Source organism: Aythya marila, assembly GCF_965140915.1.
Source record: "Aythya marila genome assembly, chromosome: 15".
NCBI lineage: Eukaryota > Metazoa > Chordata > Aves > Anseriformes > Anatidae > Aythya > Aythya marila.
In genome coordinates, this window is record NC_139056.1 from 5999087 (window position 1) to 6019033 (window position 19947).

General features: G+C 43.4%; 1 protein-coding gene across 2 annotated transcripts in view; it reads left to right on the forward strand.

The window, feature by feature from the left end:
* Nucleotides 1-19947, forward strand: part of CLUAP1 (clusterin associated protein 1) — a 71864-nt gene that overhangs the window by 41195 nt on the left and 10722 nt on the right. For both annotated transcript variants that reach the window (XM_082772015.1, XM_082772016.1), the window contains exons 9-10: nucleotides 6999-7071; nucleotides 17226-17333. In XM_082772015.1, coding sequence (XP_082628141.1) covers nucleotides 6999-7071; nucleotides 17226-17333 — 181 coding nt within the window. The remainder of the gene's footprint in view (nucleotides 1-6998; nucleotides 7072-17225; nucleotides 17334-19947) is intronic.

Consider the following 19947-nt stretch of genomic DNA (forward strand, 5'->3'; position numbering starts at 1 on the left):
CCAGGAAAGGGGGGAAAAAAAAAAGGAAACATCATTTTCTCTTACTAAGATGAAAAGGTTATATGTAGAGAGAGAGCTGTTGAGAGATTTCTGGGATTTGGAGGGTGTCTGAGAGCAGAAGAAATAATGAAGGCAAAAATTGAAATGGTAGCATCCGAACAGAAAGCCAGCTATCTGCAGTTGTTGTCTTGTCATTCTTTCACACTTATCCCCGTTATTGTCTTCATTTCTTTCCTTTGTCTTTTTGCTTAGCGGTAACCACACTGTCTGCCAGCTGACTCCAGAGCACAGACTTTTGGTATTCAAAATCCTGCTGACATTTTCTCCACGCCTTTCCCAATAAAATTTGGATGTTAACTTTTTATTCTTTTTTTTTTTTTTTTTTGAAATCCTTAAATGATGAAATACTGCATTGGTCTTGGTTCTCTTTTCTTGAGCTCAGATTTGCCACTTTTCATTCTGAAGGGACGTGGAGGTGTCTTCAATTACATGATTTCAGCAACTTGATTTTATTGTTTGAAACAATGCTCAGCAGCATTAGCTGCATCGTGAGGGACTGGCTGTCAAGAAATCATGTGGCTTATTCAAATCATGGATCGCTTCCCTCAGTCGAGCAATGAGCTGGTGGCAGAGCTTGTGCGATCTGAAGGTCAGCTGCTGGAGGATATTTTGCATGGTGGTGTGTTGGTCTGTTTAAAAACAACCAGAAAAAAAAAAAAACAACCCAAACAATCTGCCCCGCACCCAGACCCTGCTCGTAGCTATGTATAGTCTGCAAGTGGTTGTAATGGCGTGGTTTTTAGCAATGCCTCTCAGAGAAATTATAATTCATGATAAATAAGAAACTGATAAATGAAAAAACATTTATTGGGCTTTGCTTTCATACAGCTTGCTGTATGAAGGAGGATTTTCATAGCCAAGTCCCGCTCTCCGCTGTAGGGAATTGTAGATGGCGTTTTACTTGTCTGTAGGGTAACAAGTTAGATTATAGTAAAACATCCTGCCAAACAGACATGTTTTGTCTCTTTGCTGTTTTTCAAGGCTTTCATAGCCAGACGTGAGAGGTAAAGCCATTTACTTTGCCAGTCAAAGCAGATGCAGGTGTGGGGTATCTGTGTTGTGCCCGTTCCATGCAGAACGTACACCCGTCTCGCAACGGCGTTTGGCCTGCTGGAGGGATGGGTGACATTGATGCTGAATTGGACACTTTGAAGAAATAAGCGTGAAAAAGCACAGATCATTGTCAATATTCATGAAACTTATTTAAAAGGCCTTTGTTTGGCCTGGCTTGTTGGCAGAAGGATCCTGCAGGATCGCCCGCTGGTGCTGCTGCAGAGAGCTGGTCACACAACTGGTGGCTATGGTGAACAGAACCCTTATGTGTAAGACACGAACAAGCTGCTAGCAATGAAAAATAGTTCTGACTTGACACCAAGGAATATTTTTTGCTGTTTGGATAGGCGGCACAGGAGCAGGTTGCCCAGGCTCTGTCACTGGAGGTTTTTAAGACCTGAGGAGCTCTGTGGTGTGACCCTGCTGGAGGCAGGGGCTTGGAGCAGGTACTTGCTGACGTGCCCAGGAGCCCGCGTTGTTCTCAGACAAAGCCAATGAATTCCTGCATTGCTACATGGTTTGCTAGGCCACATCTCTAGCTTCATGGGGCTGTCACTGCTGCCCTGCGCAGAAAACAGGACTGCTGTCCTGCATGGGGTGCTGCTCTGCTGCTGTCTTAGTACGTTGAAGGAGCATCTCTGCCATGCTCATTGTGCCCTTAGCTCTCCCTGCTGCATATGGGAAGCACTGAGTCTCGCAGAAGTGGCCAGCATAAAACTGGAAAACATCCCTGATTAGCACATGGTTGTTTTCCCCAAGCTGGTAAAAGTCACTTCTGTTAGATAACGTAAAGTCTGGGGAGAGGGGTTTGGGGTGAAGGTGGAGCCTGGTTGGGGCAGAAAATACAGCCCAGTGACTGCAGGCACTGAAAGCAGCAGGGAGAAAGAGGGAAACTGAAGCTACCACTGATGCAGCTGTTTGAAAGTTGACGTGGTTTAAGATTTAGGTGTTAAAAACAAATGAAGCTGTTTCATTTTTTTCACTAATTTAACATGTCTCCTTCAGATTCCTTTAAGTGAGAATGTGACAAAAAACAACAAACCATGGTAAATATAATTCACTTTCTAAATACATAAATGGCTACTGCTTCTGCCTTCTCCTTTGAAGATTTTGCTTGTTCAGAACTGCTACAGCCAGCACAAATGATGCTGTCCTGGTTCCGACTGGTTTGAGGCTGCCCGTTTGAAACAAATTTGTTTTGCTGCAGTTTTTGGTAAGCTTTTGTACGATGTAGCCTGGCAGCACAGCTAAATTGATGCAGTGATGGGCTGTTGTTGAAAGGGATGGTGTTGTACAGTCTCAACAGCTCCCTTGGGCTGACTGCAGCGTTTATCTGACCACGCACGAAGCTATTCAGAAATCTAAACTGTAGAAAAATCAGCATTTTTTTTCTGCCAGTGAGCTCTGTGCTGGCTCGCTACGAGGTCAGCTGAGATGCTGCTGCCAGCACAAGGAAGAGGCTCCAGGAAAGGGGGAGAAGACTCAGCTGTATGGTCAAATCATTGTCTTAGGCTCCACTTCTCTTAGATTTTAAGCACAGGAATCAGCCCTGAAGCTGAAAGCCACACTGCTCCCTCTTCTTACCCCCACAGTTTTTCCTGCAATGGCAACACCCATGTGCAAGTTGAGACTTTGTGCAGCATCAATGCTAAACTGCACTGGAGAATATGTCTGGTTTCATTTTATTTTGATGGATTCATAGTTTTCACCTGGGTTTCTTTTATGCAGCTGCACAAATGCTGGCACCAGAGCAGGAGCAAAGGAGCAAGTGGCTGAGGGTGCGGGGCAGGTGAGGCTGCTTATTGGATTGAATTTGGATTGCCTTCAGCAGTCTTAACAGATAAGTTACACTACTTACACAAGGAATTACACTATTAGGCAATGATTGTATCTATTATTATTTCAGTGGTCCGTGAATAGATGTATTTTAAACATGGTTTCTAGGTTTATGAATTTGATATCCCATGATATCTGGGAAGTGTCCTTTCTTTCTCTCCCTCCCTGTTGATCTTTGCCCTGTGCACTGCGTAGGCTGCAGCAGCCACGGGGGTTGAGATTCGGACAGGTGACGGAGCCCTTCGTTTGCACCCTTCATCCCAAGGACACAGCAAGCATTGTAAATGTTTGCTGGGGCAGGGGCAAGGCTTGTTTAAATCAGTTTAAATTCCTGCAGAATACATGTCCATCACCAGTAGTTCTGATTTCTAGGTAGCATGGCTTCTGCACAATTGCCTTTGTGCTCCTTGCAATGGCAGTCATCTTTCCATCTCCCAGCAGGAATCGTTTGGTTTCTCCCCAGAACCTTTTGTACATTCCCAGGCCGGTTTTTGAGCCCAACTGGCCCCTTGCTGAGTGCCTACGCACCCACCGGTGCTCAGCACCTGCCCAGGCACACAGAAAATTCTGGTCAGCAGGCTTTCATTATAAGGGGGAATATTTCTCCGTGCCTATGGGCTTTCCCTACGGACACCCTGACAGTTTCCAAGGAGCCTTTCGCCCCTTTCTCACTCTCATCCTCCTCTTAAAACATCCAGGTTTGCACCTCAGGCATCGGTATTTTGTGTCTTGCCCATACACCCGCGTGAGCTGCCGTAGCATTATGGAGATGCCTCTTGCACTTGTCATTTCCTTCCTTCAGGCACCGTACAGACGGTGCAAGGTGCCTGTACTCCAGCTGCCTCCAAACAGCTGAGACCTGGAGCAAGCTCAGCCTCGCCGAGCAGGAGCTATTAGGGTATTACGGGTGCGTCTGGCTCACTGGAGAGAGGCTGAGGCAGCCTGGTCAGCTTCTAATTAAGAAATCTGAATGAGGCAGTGAATGTGCATCAGAGTGATTACAGCAGGGCCTCCCAGGTCACCCCAAAGCAGGAGCTGATCGGGCACTGTGGGGTTTCTGCTCTTGTGTGCCCTGAAGCCTCACAGGGTCTGGGGCTCTGCTTCGCTGCCCACCCCATTTCAGGACAGAGAGGTGCAGTGGTGCTGGGGAGGGGGGGGTGTCACAATTTGTTCTCCAGGAGAATGTTGGGAAAAGAGCTAAGAGCATAAAGAAAAAAAAAAATCCCCTTGCTTTAGTGTATGAGAAATAAATAAATGTGATTTGTCTGCTGAAAGGCAATGGACCTGGGTTTCTCCTGGTTTTCACACAGGTTGTGTGTTGGTCTGGCACAGCTTCCCCGGCTAACTGGCCTGATGCAATCTGCTCCTCGTCTCTCATGGAAGAATGAGATCTGGGCAAGCAGGACTGTAATTACCCAGAGAAGTAATCTGGGAATTTTGGGGTCCAGTAACCTCTTCCTACAGTTTCTTCTCCTAAGATTTAGACAAAGTCAAAGCTCTTTGCTGGTGATGCTTTAATTATTGCACACGATATGAACTACAGCAGTCAGTTGCAGTTGCTTGTAAGAGATCTTTACTGGGATCTTTGAAATGGGGTAAGTCTTGCTCAGAAAGCTGCCAGGATGAACGTTGCTGTCCGGGAGGTGGTGTTGGGAGTCACAGGCATCCTCCTGAGCGACTTCAGCTGTGTTAGCTGAAACTTCTCCAGTCACCTGTGCTGGCAGCTTGTGTCAGTACCTGACATGGCAGTGTATGTGACCGGCTTCCCCAGCCAGTCTGGGTTTTGCCCCGTTCCCTTGTCTGTGGTCTCCCACTTCCCTTGCATTCAAAACTATGGTTGGTCAAGCACAACCACACAGAAACTCGAATCTTTGGCCTAGAAACAGCTTCTAAGGTTATATGAGCACACAGACAGCTGCACGTGTGCCGTGCAGCAATGTGGCTGCTGATCCCTATGCCATTGCTGACCTTGCTTGTTAATTATACTTAACACATGATTAGACATCAATTTTGACCATTTACCCAGCCAGTCCTTTAACTCAACTACCAAACTCAAGCAACCAATGAAGAAAAATGCTGTTCACTACTTATTTCAAATACTAAGGGCAAAAACAGAATTTAAATGACTTCGACTTACTGCCTGGAAGCAATTTCTCTGCAAGCTTTCTCAGCATGACTTTCAACTCCAAAGACAGGAATGCTTATCCCAAGATGTGATGTGTTGTGCAAGCCAGGCCTTCATCTCCAGCAGCTTCCTCGTGTGCTCGTAGGGCCTGGTAGTTTTCCAAGAGGTTGGTGGGAGATTTTTCTTTCTCAAGCTACCTCACTGTTGCCATAGGTAAGGATACACAGTTCCACCTGAGAGTAAAAATCTTTCCTACCATTCAGCTGTTCTCAGATGATCTTTTTTCCCTCTGTCCCACAGGTATTTCAGTTGATCCACTGGGTCCTTTCTGCACGTGCACTTAATGTGCAGATTTGACCATGTCAGAGCAGCAGTTGTCTGTTTATTTTTTAATTGTATACAAGTTCTGCATAAAAAATCAAAGGCTCAGAAGAATTGCAGCTCAATCTACAGTTAATTAGCGTTCCCATCTACTTGTCTTGCATGAGTGCAATTGTATAAAAAAAAAAATAGAGCAAGTAAAATGAGCGGCTAAATCCTTCCATCAGTTGTTTGCCATCTGTTTAATATTATAGGCTCTATCTTGATCTGGTTATATGTTTTGTGTCTTACCTACTCTACCATGTTTAGTTTGCTTTTCACCATCAATGTTATCCTAGTTTAAACTAGATGTAATTAAAAATATATTGTTCTGTCTGATGCTGCTATTGGAATAACGAACCTTAATTTCTAAAACCCCTTGGTAACTTTGGTAGATTTTAGCCCTAACTGGGTGGAGAACTTCATGAACTCAGCAAAAGACCTCCTAGAATTGTGTTGTGGTGTTTGGCAATCAGATAATTCCTTTAGTCTACCTGGTATGCGATGCTCAGCAAATGCATGTATACCAGGAGATTAAAATTACTCCCATCTGTTACTGTCTACAGAGGCAGGCATGTTTTCTTACCAATCCATTATGCTGGAATGAAAATGTGTTTTAACTGCTGCTGCCCAGCTCCTGTCAGCATACTTCTTCCCTTCCGAGCTGTCACATTTCTTGCTCAGTTGAAACTGCAAGACTTAAGTGTGTTTTGTTTAAGTCCTCGTAGGCCTTGTTGTAATACTCCTTTTATCGTTGGCATTCATTTGAATAGGTTGAGGGTTGTGATTGCTGCTATTCCTCAGCACAGCAACCACTGCTCTACCTACCCTTTTCATTTGCTAACTGCCGTTGTCAGAACTTTGTCATGTTGTCAGTACAGTAGTGTTTCTCAGCATGTTTTAATCTTCTATATTTAAAAAAGAAAATCAACGATACACCTTGTGCAGTCTTGTTGTCATGGCTCTTCTTTGTACCCAAATCCTACCAGTAGTACTATCCAATAGCATAGTATACTAGTATTATATAGTGTATGGCTGTACTTCTCCAGCTCGTTGTCTGGGCTTTTTCTTCCCATTTTGTTTGAATGCATGGAAATGTGTGAATTTATCCTGGTTTGATTCATGTATTATAAAGCTGCAGTCATTTCACAAACAACGTCTGGTGGTTACTGAAGTATTGGTTGGAAAAAAAAAAGACCAAAAAACACTTTCCAAAGAAAGTCTCTTCTGTTCTGTAATGGCAGTAATGTTCTGTGGGACAAAAACAAGTGAACTTATTTTCACTGCAATAAGTGAAGTTTCAGCTGACGGGAATGTATGGCTGATCTTCAGTGCACTGTTTTACATGGGTATATGCTTTATATCCTGACCTCATGGGCAAAGTAAGTAGGAGTTCCCAAGCTTCAATTAAGACCTTTTATTTTCCACAAAGTATTTCCAGTGCTGAAATTTTCCTTTGTCATTCTGCTTTTGAGTGCTCTTAACTGTTATAGGGCCATCTAGTTAGCTGCTTGACTGGGCAATGTGGCAGCTTTTCTGACTTGTTTGTTTTCACCTGTTACAGGAAGCAGCAAACATGCTGCGTCTGATGCAGAACAGGCTGAAGGAAGAGGAGCAGCACCTGCTTAAGAGTGGAAGTAAGTGGGTTTTCCAAACTAGTTGTATTGGCAGAAAAATGAAGCACTGGCTACTACTTGTATAAATGCACACTTACAAGCCACAGGGACATGGGACAGACGACTGAGTCAGGAGATTACATTAGAAAAAGTGGGATGATGATAACTTTAAAAGAACACCAATGAAATGGAGAACCTAACCTCTGTGAAATGCTCCTTCACCTTGTGAATTTTACCTGCAGTGCTGAGAGGCGAAAACAGTCGCTCGCTAAACGTGCTGTGCAGCTGCAACAGGTGGCTTCATTTTACTGACATCCCAGCCCCTTCAGGCTAGCTGCAGATGAAGCAGTTGTCCCAGCACAGTGGGACTGATGATGTAAAGTTGGTTTGCTACCAAGCTTGGTTAGAGGATTCTGCCTGGGAAAATGTTTGTGTGCTGGTGAGTCGTCTCCTTGGTTTGTGGGACTACCCGGCTGCCTCGTGGTGCACGGGTGCTGGTTTGCCTTGCAAAACTGGATCACTTTTGTCCTCAACAGTTAGTCTGCCACATCGTGTGCCGTGGAGGTGGCTGTGTGTTTGGACTAATTCTTTGTGATGTATCTATCAGATTGTAACACTCACTGATGAAACAACTTCTGTTTGAAATCCTTGTTAATATCACCAATCTTCAAAGTGTGGTCCATGTTTGCCTTCTTGGGTTTCCTTGATTTAGTGTACCTGCAAAATGTGAATGCAATTAAAATTTGGGGATTATCTTTTTTTTTTTATACATTTTTAATTAATTAGAATTCTAGCTGAAGAACAGAAAGGAACAAAAACCCCTTGAGATTTTGCAGAAAGCTAACAAACCAGATTTTGCTTCTTTTGAGTCAAGCGTCAGCAGAACTTCCCCATTAATTGCCCCTGTGAATTGGATATTGCAATATGTGCATTTTTATCTGGTAGTGAAAAATACAAGAGGAGGGTTAACTCTCAGGATCAAAGGGAGAGTTCGGGAAAGCTAAAATTGGGTAAGGACATAGAAGTTACGCTTCACAATTTGTTTGCTGGCAGATGTTTTCTGAACAAGCTCATGAAAGAGGAAATTCATTCATCTCTGCCCATCTTTGATCTCATCTCCTTATGTCAATGCAGTAAAAAGTGAAGTTTTATCTGAAACACAGGATTTGTAATGTAAATTGCAAGAATGTGGAACTATTTCAAGGATCTACTTGAGTGAAAAAGTCCAGGTCCTGCTATGTGATAGTTTCCAGGATGATTAAGTTTGGTTTCAGTAGGTTTCCAGAGAAAATAAGTTCAAGAGGGAAGAACATTTATCATCAGTAATTAGCAATGTGAAGTGTAACATGAAATTTTCCTGATTTTTTTTTTTTTCCTTGCCAGTGGACTTTCACTTAGAAAATTGCTCAGTCATTTTGCATCTCTCAAATAATACAAACCTTGCCTTTTAGTGAGTGATCTAACTTCTAAGAACACATAATTAAGACTTTTACTGACCTCAAAAAATATAGCCATAATATGTTTTTATTCCAAATTGACAAAATTAGTGTTTGTTCTAGTGATAGGAGCAACAGGATCCTGGATCATTGCTGGCTCATATATTGATTGTCCCATAACCTTGGCAAATCAAGTCATCTTTCTAAGCTACAGTCTGCCTTTACCTGAACATGGTGTTGAAGTCTGTGGAGCTGCAGGGATGTAACTGAGGCAATAAATTTGGCTCTTGGAGGCTGTTTCCCCAGTGCTGATCACGGAACACAGCTTTGTTACCAGGTGCTATAAGGTTAATTTATTGAATGCTGTAAAACTGGCTGAGATCACAGTTAGCTAACATGAAATGATCAGGTACCAAGTTGTGTTCTCTCAGACCAGACCCCGCTTCCTCCTCTCACTGTTAGTTACAAGATGCCTTTTATACAGTTCAAAACAAAGGGATTTACTTGGAGAAGAGAAGGAAGAAGTTGGTATCTCAAGTGGCACAGCACCCTGTTAAGGGTGAATTTAACCCCAAGTCAAGAATATATCTTGCACAAGAGGCAACAGAAACAGCAGCAGAATCGGTGCAGCGCCACTGAACAGCTCTGCCTGCCCCAAAGAGGTTATTAGTGAAATTCACACTGGAAACAGAAAGGACAGCAAGGGATGGAGCTTTGGCAGTCGAGGGTTCCCAAGAGCCCTGCAGCCTTGGCCTGGCACTCCGTGATTTTATCAAAAACTGCTGCAAGCATCACGTGGATTGTGGGGAACTGGTGTAAAATCTAATGGGCACGAGCACTTGGACCTTATTTTCCCGATGTGCTGAGGTTCTGCATGCCGTATCCTTCTTCAAAGATAGGACGTGCCTTTTAGTGAGACGGGCACAAGGAAGATGAAAGAAAGGCTTTTCTTCCCCATTAGGAAGATCTTTCTGAAGCAGGTTTTAGGAGAAAAAAATCACTTGTTTATTCCACTTGCATTTTTAAGTAATACACACACGAACAGTCCGAGTGCTTTTAGCATTGGTTTCCATCTTCAGCTTGTCAAAAAACCTCAGGACCTTGCTGTCTGGGCCGTTAGAGCAACAAATAGGTCTGAGCTTTGTTCCCCTGCAGCTCGGCTCAGAGGTAAGCAGCCTGGCCTGGGTCCCTATCTCCTAAGGCTGAACCTCTCCGTGAGCTCCCTTGGGACAGGTTCGTGGTCTGCCTGCACAGAGGCAGCTTGGGGCCAGTGCCTCCTGCGAGGGAAAGGGAAGGTGCTCTAAATCTCATTACACTTTGCCCCTGAGAGCTGCAAAGCACTTAATGAGGCTCTTGGAACAGCATAGGCTGGAATCAGGTGATGAATTTGTTACCATTAACTGATAAAAGTCAGCACTCAGCCTGCCCCTGTAAGCACTCTCACCTTTGCATACCTTTGTAATCGATGCAGTTCTTTTATTGTCTGAATCCTTTGACCTTATCCACTGCTAATTTGGTAAGAAGGGCTGCAAATTAACAGTTCATTTCTCTGCAGCAGAAGTTGCAGGAATTCTGGACAGCTCTCGGTTTCCTTTCAGGCTGAACTAATAGCGAAGAAACCTAAATGACATTTATCATGAAGAATGGCTGTAAAACACAGGTTGAATTGTGCAGGTCTGTTAAGAACACAGAAAGGCAAAAGGCAAAGGATATGTCAGGATGCATGCACAAAATCTGCAACAACATTTAGTGCAATTCAGAAATAGCCTGGCTCTTTTTTCTTTTTTTTTTTTTTCCCCCTAGTGTACATTGCAAATCATCTTTTGTTTCTCACAGAACATCTTCATAAAACCACTGCACTTAACTTAGCGTTAGCTTTTTTTTTTTTTTTTATGTGGTAAAAACTGTTCTTAAATTATGTAAAGACCTTGAACTCTAGATCCAGATCAGGCTTTCAGCAGTATTTGCATGATGACAATATATGCAGTTAAGTACTTGCAGCACTACAGAAATGTTGGTTTTTTTGTGTGTGTGAAGAGTGATAAGTAAATTGCTGGCGTTTTTGTAATCCTAATTTCACATAAGATGCTGTTAGAGAAACCAATCTACGATGTGGTGTTTTTTCACAGCGTGCTGCCTTTGTAGCACATCCAAGGCTGGTGCAAAGTAACAAATGCCAATTGCCTGAAACTCGGGGCTTGCTGTCGTTGTGGGTAATGGAACAGTGCCTCTTAAAATATTATATTCGACACTGCTGGATGAGCACTGTGAAAACTGTTGATAGAACTATTGTCAGGTGTAGATACATGAAGAGTTGCTCTGATAATGGTTTGGTGTGAGAGGAGAGGGCTACGAAGGTCACTGACCACTGCAGAAATTCAGGGCATTTTTTCAGCTTCTCCCATTGTTGAAAAAAAATAAAAAATGTTTGCTGAGCAAAAAAGTAACTAGTGATTTTTTTTCTAAGCTAAAATACATTTTTTTCAGACTAATCAGCCTATTTCATTTATACACATTCTTTCTTTTTGTGAATTTAAAAGCAGAATATACATGCATATTTTAAAAATATATATATTTTCAATATATAAAAATAAACCCTTAGAAGGTTTCAAACTCTTTCCTATATTTCTTTTGGCCAAATCTGTGCCTAGCATTTGATTTCAATTTGCAAAAATATTTGCTGTCAAATTGCATTTTTCAGTGCAGGTGCCATTCCCTGGCTTGCCGCTGCAGTCAGCCAGCCCAGCCCTGGCTGCTCCTGCTTGCTCTGTAGAAGAAGTGCCCGTGCCATGCAGCACTGAGATGTGCAGCTCTCTGGTGGTGTTGAGCAAACCTCATGTCCCAGCAGCAGGATTGACCGATGCTCCTGTACAGCTTGAATTCTGCTCAGTACGAGTACACAACCAAAGTGTTTTCTTGGCCAGTTCTATGTGTGGAGCTAACTCTTTTTTGACAGGCAAGCAAGATGTGCCCAGATCCAGCGTCTTGATCAGTTAAACAGAGCAAATAGATGCTGTGCTCTGGATAGCAAATCACATGGTGCTGTTGCAGGTCGGTGATGTACTGAATCTCTTCTATTCTTTCCACTCCAGAACTGATGCTCTGACATCTGACAGGTGATAAACAAAAAGCCCTGTGGCAGTAATTGTCACATTTGAAGTGTGGCAGGGAGTTGCTGGGTAATCCCCACGGGTGCCTGGCTGCTATTGCTAATGCTCAGCACCTTCACCAGGAGCATGCTAAGTCCATCCATCTTGCAAGAGATGCTTGGAATTTGTCCACAATTGTCTTGTGTTTTGCTCATTAAATAATCGCAAATTCATGTTCTAAGTTAATAGTACTGCGATGGATTCTTGGCCTCTGAGATCATTAGAAACTTGTTATGGTGGCTGAATACAACCCCTCTGTAAAATGGGCCAAATAGCTACTTGTTCCTGTGCCAAGGCTACGAATCCCAGTTTGAATGGAGATTTATTCTTCACGATTTCAAGTGACAGAGACCTGTAGGTTCCCTGGGCAGTGGTTAGTTATCTGTACTGTTTAAGACATGAGATTGGGTGGTGCAGCAACAGACCATTTAAAAATGATACGAGGTGAGAAAGTGCACTTAGACCTAACTGCAACACCTGCTTGGTGTTTGTGGGCATGGCCTTGCTCAGTTTTCCTATGTTAAGTCTGAACATCCGTGCTTTCTGCTGAGGTCAGTAGGACCATAGGTGCTCAGACTTGCTCGGGAGCTCTTAGACCATCGTGACTTTTTTCTGACATGACACAAAGGGTCTCAGTTTTGTGCTGTTTGTATTTCAGTAGGGAATATCCCAAACATAAAGCATTTCTTTCCATTCAAATTTGCAGAGCTGCAAATGCATCAGTGTCCGGGCTGAAATGTATGACTGGTTTGTCTGAGGCTGGTGAGACATGAGTACGGCTTTGGTAGAACTGAGCCTTTCAAGTGAGAGCTGAACATTTTTCCTCCCTTGGTAATGTTAAAATCCTAATCCGCTCCTTTTTTTTTTTTTTCCTGTTCTATAATTTAATGCTATTTATTAAGTGGATTTTATTTTGGCTCAAGTGGCTGTTGGTTACCCACTTGGTTTTCTTATGACATTTTTCACTAAAATCAACATCTTCCTGAATACGGTAATCATGCAGCCAGGGCCTGTTTTCAAAGCAGGGATTTTTATTACAAAATAGAACATGCGAAGCAACACTTACATCTAATTCTAAATTTATTTCTTCTTATCAAGAAACTATGCCCTTTGTGCTCATTATCTTCACCCCACTACCTTCTTATTTTACAGTTGGATACGTTTACTTGAATATTTATGCAAACTAACAAACCTGTAATGAAATCACTGGTACATTATTAAATCATGCTGTTTTTCCTTCAAGCTTTGCAAATTACCCCAAATTTAATCATTTAAATATAGTTCTATCAGTCCGGGTATCTGCTCTTGCCTTTTTTTTTTCTAGAAACAGGTGTGTTTTGGAACAAATGACACACCTTCTGAGAGCACTGTTTCTCAATTGTAATCAGGATGTACTTTTTGTGGCTGGACTAGTTTAATTGAAACTAATTTAGTTGACTAAAGCCTACCTTTATGAAATGGAAATACTGAAATGTAAGGCAAGAGTTTCAAATCCCAGTATATTCTCTCAGGTGGTCTGATATTTTGCCAATATTCTCTGTGCAGTAGAGTACATCCCAGCAGTGAGGAAGTGGGCCAAATGCAGTTCATGGAGTGTTTCTTTTGATTACCTTTCTGTAGTAAAAATACAGGAGCGTGTTAAAATACCAGCCTTAAGCTTCAGTAAGCTGCCAGGATTAGCCTAAATTTGGGCACATAGATTGCTGAGTTGCAGTTTACTGTTAAAAGTTAAATAATCTTCATGTAAAGCCATGCAAATCCCATAATCCAGCTACATTAGAATGTGTTCTGTACTTCGTGTACGAGTATGTGGGAACTGGAAGTAGTATGCTTTATTATTCTCATTGCTTTATATTGATACTGAGAGAAATCCACATTTTCCCCATAAAAAACTCTCCCAGTGTGCTCGGAATGGAGGCGTTGTCATTTCTGTTGTGCTGTAATTTCTGTTGTGCAGTATTACACAGTTAGTGGTTGTCACCTCTTGTAGGATTTCTTTCTGTGTGTTAAGTGAAAGTTTGAATTGTCACCTTTTTTTTTGAGGATCCAGGATGTTTTTTTGTTTCTGGAAACTGGACACCCTGGGCAGGTACAATGAGAAATACAGGGTGGAGGAGTCCTGTAATGCTCTAGGTAGGTCAGATCACACAACATTAGACTAGTTTGCCATTTCATCCTTCCATAAAACCTGTATTCAGCTGGTTTTCACCATATATAAATAATTTTTAGCAACATGCTCCGCTCTGTGCCCTTGGCATTTTGGCCCTCCACAGCCCTGTGGGCTGAAGAGTGTGGTGCTAGGAGCCACTGAGCCACCCATCACAGAAAGCTCGGTTAGAGCAATGAATTTTTTTTTTTTTTTTTTTTTTTTTTTTTTTTTTTTTTTTTTTTTTTTCAAGTGAAAAGGTGCTCGGTGTCTGTCCAGGCAGTGGGCAGGAGGCTCAGAGGCACAGGTTGTTGCTGAATTTGCACTTCAGCTCCAGCCTTTCTGTTCCTTCAGCATGTGCTCACTGTAGCAGCTCAGTATAACTTCACGTTGGGGTCTGTGCAGCACAGTTCCAGACAGGCTGTTCAAAGAAAGTCCAGACCCTTGCCAAAACCTATGGGTTTTGGCAAGCATTTTTTCAAGGTCCCAGCTCAGCTGGAAGAACGGCACACAGTGTTTGCATGCCGGTAACTCACCTGATGGATTTTCTCTTCATTTTTACTGGAAAGTAATCTGGGATTTTTAAATGTGTAATTAAAAGCTAGGCTTTCAGCTGCTGTTGGCTTGACTGGTAGAGCACACTTTGAAAGAGGAGAGGTGGATCTGAGGCTTTTTGGGGTGTGCCAGTGGCTCTCCGTGGTGTCCATGCATGGGTGGAGCACCTCCATCACAGGCAGGTGAGAGGTAAAACATCTGGGTCAGTGGGGGAGAGGGAGAAAAGTAATGGTTTGAGAAAGAGGGCATTAGGAGGAGCAGAGCAACTGAGTGAAAGAAGAGGTTGGGAGAGAAAAAAGCTGTGTTTAAACCTTTTTCTTTCCTGAAGCAGCAGCTTGAGGCCCTCCAGCCACGGATTCTGTCTCCATGGTAGGTATCAATTCTGTCCCAAGGCACTGTTTGCCATGCGATCTTACTGCCAGTCCCAATTCCAGCAGAAAAATACTGTGGGAAATTATATGATGAGCTGATCTTCCTTTTTTGCAAGTTTAAATGGGTCAGAAATGGCTGAAGAGTGCTGGAATGTGCTGCAGGCAGCAGCAGGGTGCGCGTGGTTCAGGAGAGCATGAAGCCATCAGCACGGCTGGTTAGGGGAGAGGGCACCTCTACGGACAGCAGAGGGATGATGGCAGGTTCATTTCTGTCCTCCTTGTCATCTTACCATTGTTCTGTCTGAAGGGAAATGTGTTTTACGTGTTGTATCTGAGAGTCTGTTGCTACCAATGGTTTAAAAAATGGTTTCCAGAGAAGTGAAATGTGAAACTAAAGCCCTGTGTGTTACAGCAGTGCCCCTGCCCCGAGCAGAATCGCATCGCTGTGCCTCTGCAGGGTGAAGGCTCTGAGTCCTGTCCCCAAAGTGGTGTTAACTGGGTTTGTCACTTTGGGTTGCCACCAGAGAGCACTGGATCCATTAGTCCAGGTCTCAGCTGTCAGCTCATGCTCAGGAGAGTGAGGAGAAGGTGCTAATGGGGAAGAAACAGACCTGGTCTGGCAGAGCAATCACGAGGGCCCTCAGCAGCATCCTCTACTCTGGCTGGTGGTGCTGCGGAACAGGAGGAGCACATGTGACAAAATCTGCAAGAGAAAAATTGTTGCTCAAAGAAGGGGCAAAAAAAAAAGTCTAAAATGAAAAAGAGCATTTCAGAAGTAGCAGTGAGACCCCTAGTAGATGAGGTAGTCTCGCTCCTCAACAGCACAAATCTGAATCCTTCATTCAGGCTACGCATGGGTCTTCCAGAGGGGTCTGCCTGAACAAAACCTGGCTTCCCTGAATATCAGGAAACAGAAACAGTCTTCAGCTCCCACAGCAGTCATTTCATCACTTGCCAAAGAAGAAGGTGCAACACAAACAGAAATTGTAGTTAATGGTCGTGGAGCCTCATAGTCTTACCAGGGTATCAAATTTTGTTTTGTCATTAGCTTAATACTGCAATGAAAAAGGTTATGGGAGAAAAAGTCTAATATATCGTATATTGTCTGATAATTAAATATTGCAAAGACATGTCAGCTCGTTACTAATCATAATTAAAGTAGTTATGTCCATTTTCACCTCAGATGTGTGTAATTAAGTGTACCTGGGAAGGAATTGCCTCCTTTCTGCAAGTAACAGACAACTCTCGTTGCTGTGCCAGGTCCTATGCTCGGGCAGTCCCGAGGGCTTTGGCGTAGCACCCGTGATTCCTTAAGCTCCTGCAGACCGGCCACCACGCAGCAGCGCTTCTTGCTGGAGCATCAGCCCTGAGCTGTTGGAGCAGCTGTTGCAGGGGGGCTCATCTCTGCATAAAACACAGGAATTTGTCAGATGCCAGGAGCTGAGGGCCCAGCTGGGGAGGGGATTAAACAATCACAAGTGGGAAGAAGCTGGAAGGCAGAGCTTGGTCTTCATGAGCTGAGGAGCTTGAACGAGTAGGCTTGCATGCACAGAGGGGAATAAAACTCATGGGTAGAAGGAGGCTTAAATGGAGCAGAGCCTCTTCCAAACTTCCTGCACCCAGCTGGACTGCCTCTGAAGAGGCTCAGAGGAGAATTGGTTTGGTTGGTCTTGCACGTGAACCCTGAGGTTGGGCTCAGATGGGACCGATGTGGCTGACTTGGAGAACGGCCTGCCCTCGCTTCCACTGCAGGCGCTCTGATGTGCATGAAGGTTTTTGTCACCCTTTCACTCTGAAGGACAAGTCCTTTAGGTTTATTCCAGTTTGGTGATTGGGGGATTGCTGTCAGGGATTCGACTTCAGTTTGGATGGGAGGAAGGAAACAAAGGCAGGTTATGAAAACATTTGAAGTTCCTGCATCTTGGGAACTCCAGGCTCTCTTCCTAGTCCTGTTTTTCTGGACATCTTGGGTTTAAGCTCTAACAACTTTCATTTATCTGGAGATGTCTCATTGTGCTTTTCTAACCTATGACTAAGTGAAAGGCAAAGAGTCTAAGGGGACTTTTTTTTGGATATTACTTATGGCAGAGTAAAAGTCTAAGATGTAATAAGCCCACACTTCCCAAAAGCTGTTAAAAGATCTTTATTTTGAAATCAGTTTCAGAAATAGCACCTTCTGACTGGACATATGGCTCATACCCAGAGAGCGTATTCAGGACATTGCCTTTACAGTACGACCTGGGGATGGTCTCAAGACAATTGTTTATATTGTGCACTCTGCTCATCTCAACTTCTTTGGCACCTACGTGTGGAAAGATGCCTTCCTTAGTGAGGCGGGGGAAGCTGGCTATTCCCCTGCGCCTGTCAGCAGAGACAGTGCCCTGTTTCCAACACGTTTTGAATTAATCTTGGACTTGAACAAAGGTAGAGAGCGCTAGCAGCTCTTCTGTCTAACTGCTATTATGGGCTGTTGCGGGTTGTTTTAATGATGTTTATTTTCTGCTTTTGTTTTAACCAGATAATGATGATTCCGATGCAGACATTCAAGAGGATGAAGGCTCTGATAGTGAAGTGGAAGAGGGGCAGATCATAAAGCGGCACGTGGCCATGGAGGCTCTAATGCAAGGTACCTTCAGCTTTCCTGAGTTGCTTTGATTCAAAAGGACAAGCTCAAAGCATCTGAGTAACCTTAAATATAAAAGACCCTGTTCAAGGACATTGACACTGCTCCATTCAAGCGAGCTGTAAGAGGACAGTGTCTTTTGGAGAAAATACAGTGCTTTCAGGGGAGTGAATTAAGGAGGATTTACTGAAGGAAAAAAAAGTGAGAAAAATCCTTTCTTAGTATTGCTTTGCAGATTCAGAAGCAGCTTTGTGCAAAGCCTTAGAAAAGAAATATGATTTCTCATTGCAAGGCATTTATTTCCTTCTAGGTGTAGACATCATCTCCTGTAGGGTCATCTTCAAAATGGGACATTTAGTAGGTCTGTAAAGCCTCCTCCACTGACACAGTCAAGGGTGTGACACACCTGAGTTACCTCATTCAGGGGAGGACCCCCGGCTTCTGGCACAGTTCATGCAGAGTAGAACTTCAGCTCCTGGCTGCTGATTCCTATAGATTCTGGGTCAGAAGCAGTCTGAGGATCTGTGTTTCACTTAGGCAGAAAAAAAAAATGTTCTGCTCAGTTTACAGTCAAGCAAAATGAAAGCAGAAAATCGGGTTATTTCTCACTGGCATTCTTGTCAGCTGTGAGTGATTCTGTCCATCAGCAAAAGCCTCTCTGGGCTCTGGATGAAGTGCCAGTGTGGATAATACCGTGTGCCACTACTTCTGCTGGAACGCGTTACTTGTATAGACTGCAAATGTGTTTTCTTTCTGAGCAGAGTTCTGCTCTCCCCTTTCTAATGGAGACTAGAGCAAGAAGCTTAAGTTCTCAAGACAAAAAAAAAAAAAAATCCAGCATTTTTATCCCCATTTCCCCTACTTTTCATAAAGTTGAAAACTGTTGAGAAGTTTGAAAAGTTGAAAGTCTTGAAAGTGCCAGATACCCTAATATTCACTGATGATTTTTACAGTGCAGTTTCTCAAAGAAAAGTTTGTACTCAGTTTTTAGAGCTTTAGAGCTGACTGTAACCGTCCGTGATGTCCCCTCTCAGCAGGCATCAGAACCCAGCGGTACAGGTCCTGGCTGCAGTTAGTCAGCTCTTAACATCAGCTTCAGGAGGAGGAAGTTTTATTATAAAAGCTGTAGATTTTGTTGCAAGTATTTTTTTTTTTTTTTTCCTAGGATGAATTTATTGCTAATTGCATTTTCTGGAGATTCAGCCTTAACTTGTCCAACCTAAAGAAAGCAGTTGAAATCCCTGAGATATTTCCTCTGCCATCCTGCTTAGATGGCTTCTTTGCTCTTGTAGGTCTCATCCTAGTCTTTAGTAAACTACTTCTGACACACGATTATCCTCTGGCTTTTGCATGGTCTGATTGTGGTTTGCTGACTACCCAGTGGCCATACCAATCTTTACTCAGTGTGTCTCTGTAATTTGGAAGTCTCCCTTAGCTCTCCGTCCTCTTTTTGCCTCTCACTTGCTATGAGCAGAACTACTGAACCAATTTCTTGTATGTTGAAATGGATCCTGAGATGCCTTTTCCATGGTTCATCCAGGGGTGAGGCTGTATTCTCCCACTGTAACTCAGTACTTCAGTCCTACTCTGCTCCCATGCAATCTCTGCTGGCAGAGATGGATACAAACACCCTTAGACTTCTAAGGGAAGAATTATCAGCTTGCTTTTCTGCCTTGCTGAGGTTACTTCTCATCACCCTGGGCAAATCACCTAGTTGCTCTAGCTGTATCTACACTGAGATTAACAGCAGGCTCTGCATACTGCTGGCGATGCTTCAAAATGGTTTGTTTAGGAAACGCAGCCTCGCTATATCTCTGCCTCTGGTGTAAAATGAGCTCTCCGAGGCCTGCTGATTCCTTCTTGGTACAGAACATAGGGGAAAAAAAAAGCTTGGACTATGTCAAGACACCAGCCAGGCTTTCTTTCAGGAGGTCCAGCCTTAGCCAGAGTGGACACTTAGTGAGGAGCAGTTCTAGCCTCGAGGACAACCTGAGTCTGCCTCTTTTTTGTGTTAATTGGCCCCTTTGGTCACATCAGTGGTGAGGTTGTGTTTGACTGCGTGAGCCTGGCAAACCGAAGTGCTGGAGACAATGTCGGGACCTGAGATTAATGTCAGGTTCTTCAGCTCCGTTAGCAGATTGAGCTTGAGCATCCACTGGTTGTTCATCCTTAAATGCAGAGAGAATCTATATGTGTACTTCAGCATGGGTAGTTTGAATTTAAAATGTATTTAATAACTAAGACCATGTAATAAGAACATAATTTTTATTAATTACCATTTTTCCTTGGCTCAATTCAAGAGCTTCCCATTGCTTTCTTTTGAAGTACTGTGTCTTCTTACCAAGTGATGCTCCTGAGCCATACTTGTTCTGCTAAGGAGAAGTAGTCCACTGTGGTCAGTTCCTGCAGTTGCTGTGATTCAGTTTTACATCTCTAATTTCCGTGTTATTAGTATTGTAAGAGGAGACTTCCTCCCTCTGTAATAGATGGGCAGATATTCTAGCGTGCTTTGTCATTAGAGAGGCAAGATTCATAGGGAGACATAATCACTCCTATTAGGCCACTTGGTATGAGGAAAATCAACACGCTTTCTCGAGTTGTTTCAGCAGGTCTGTCT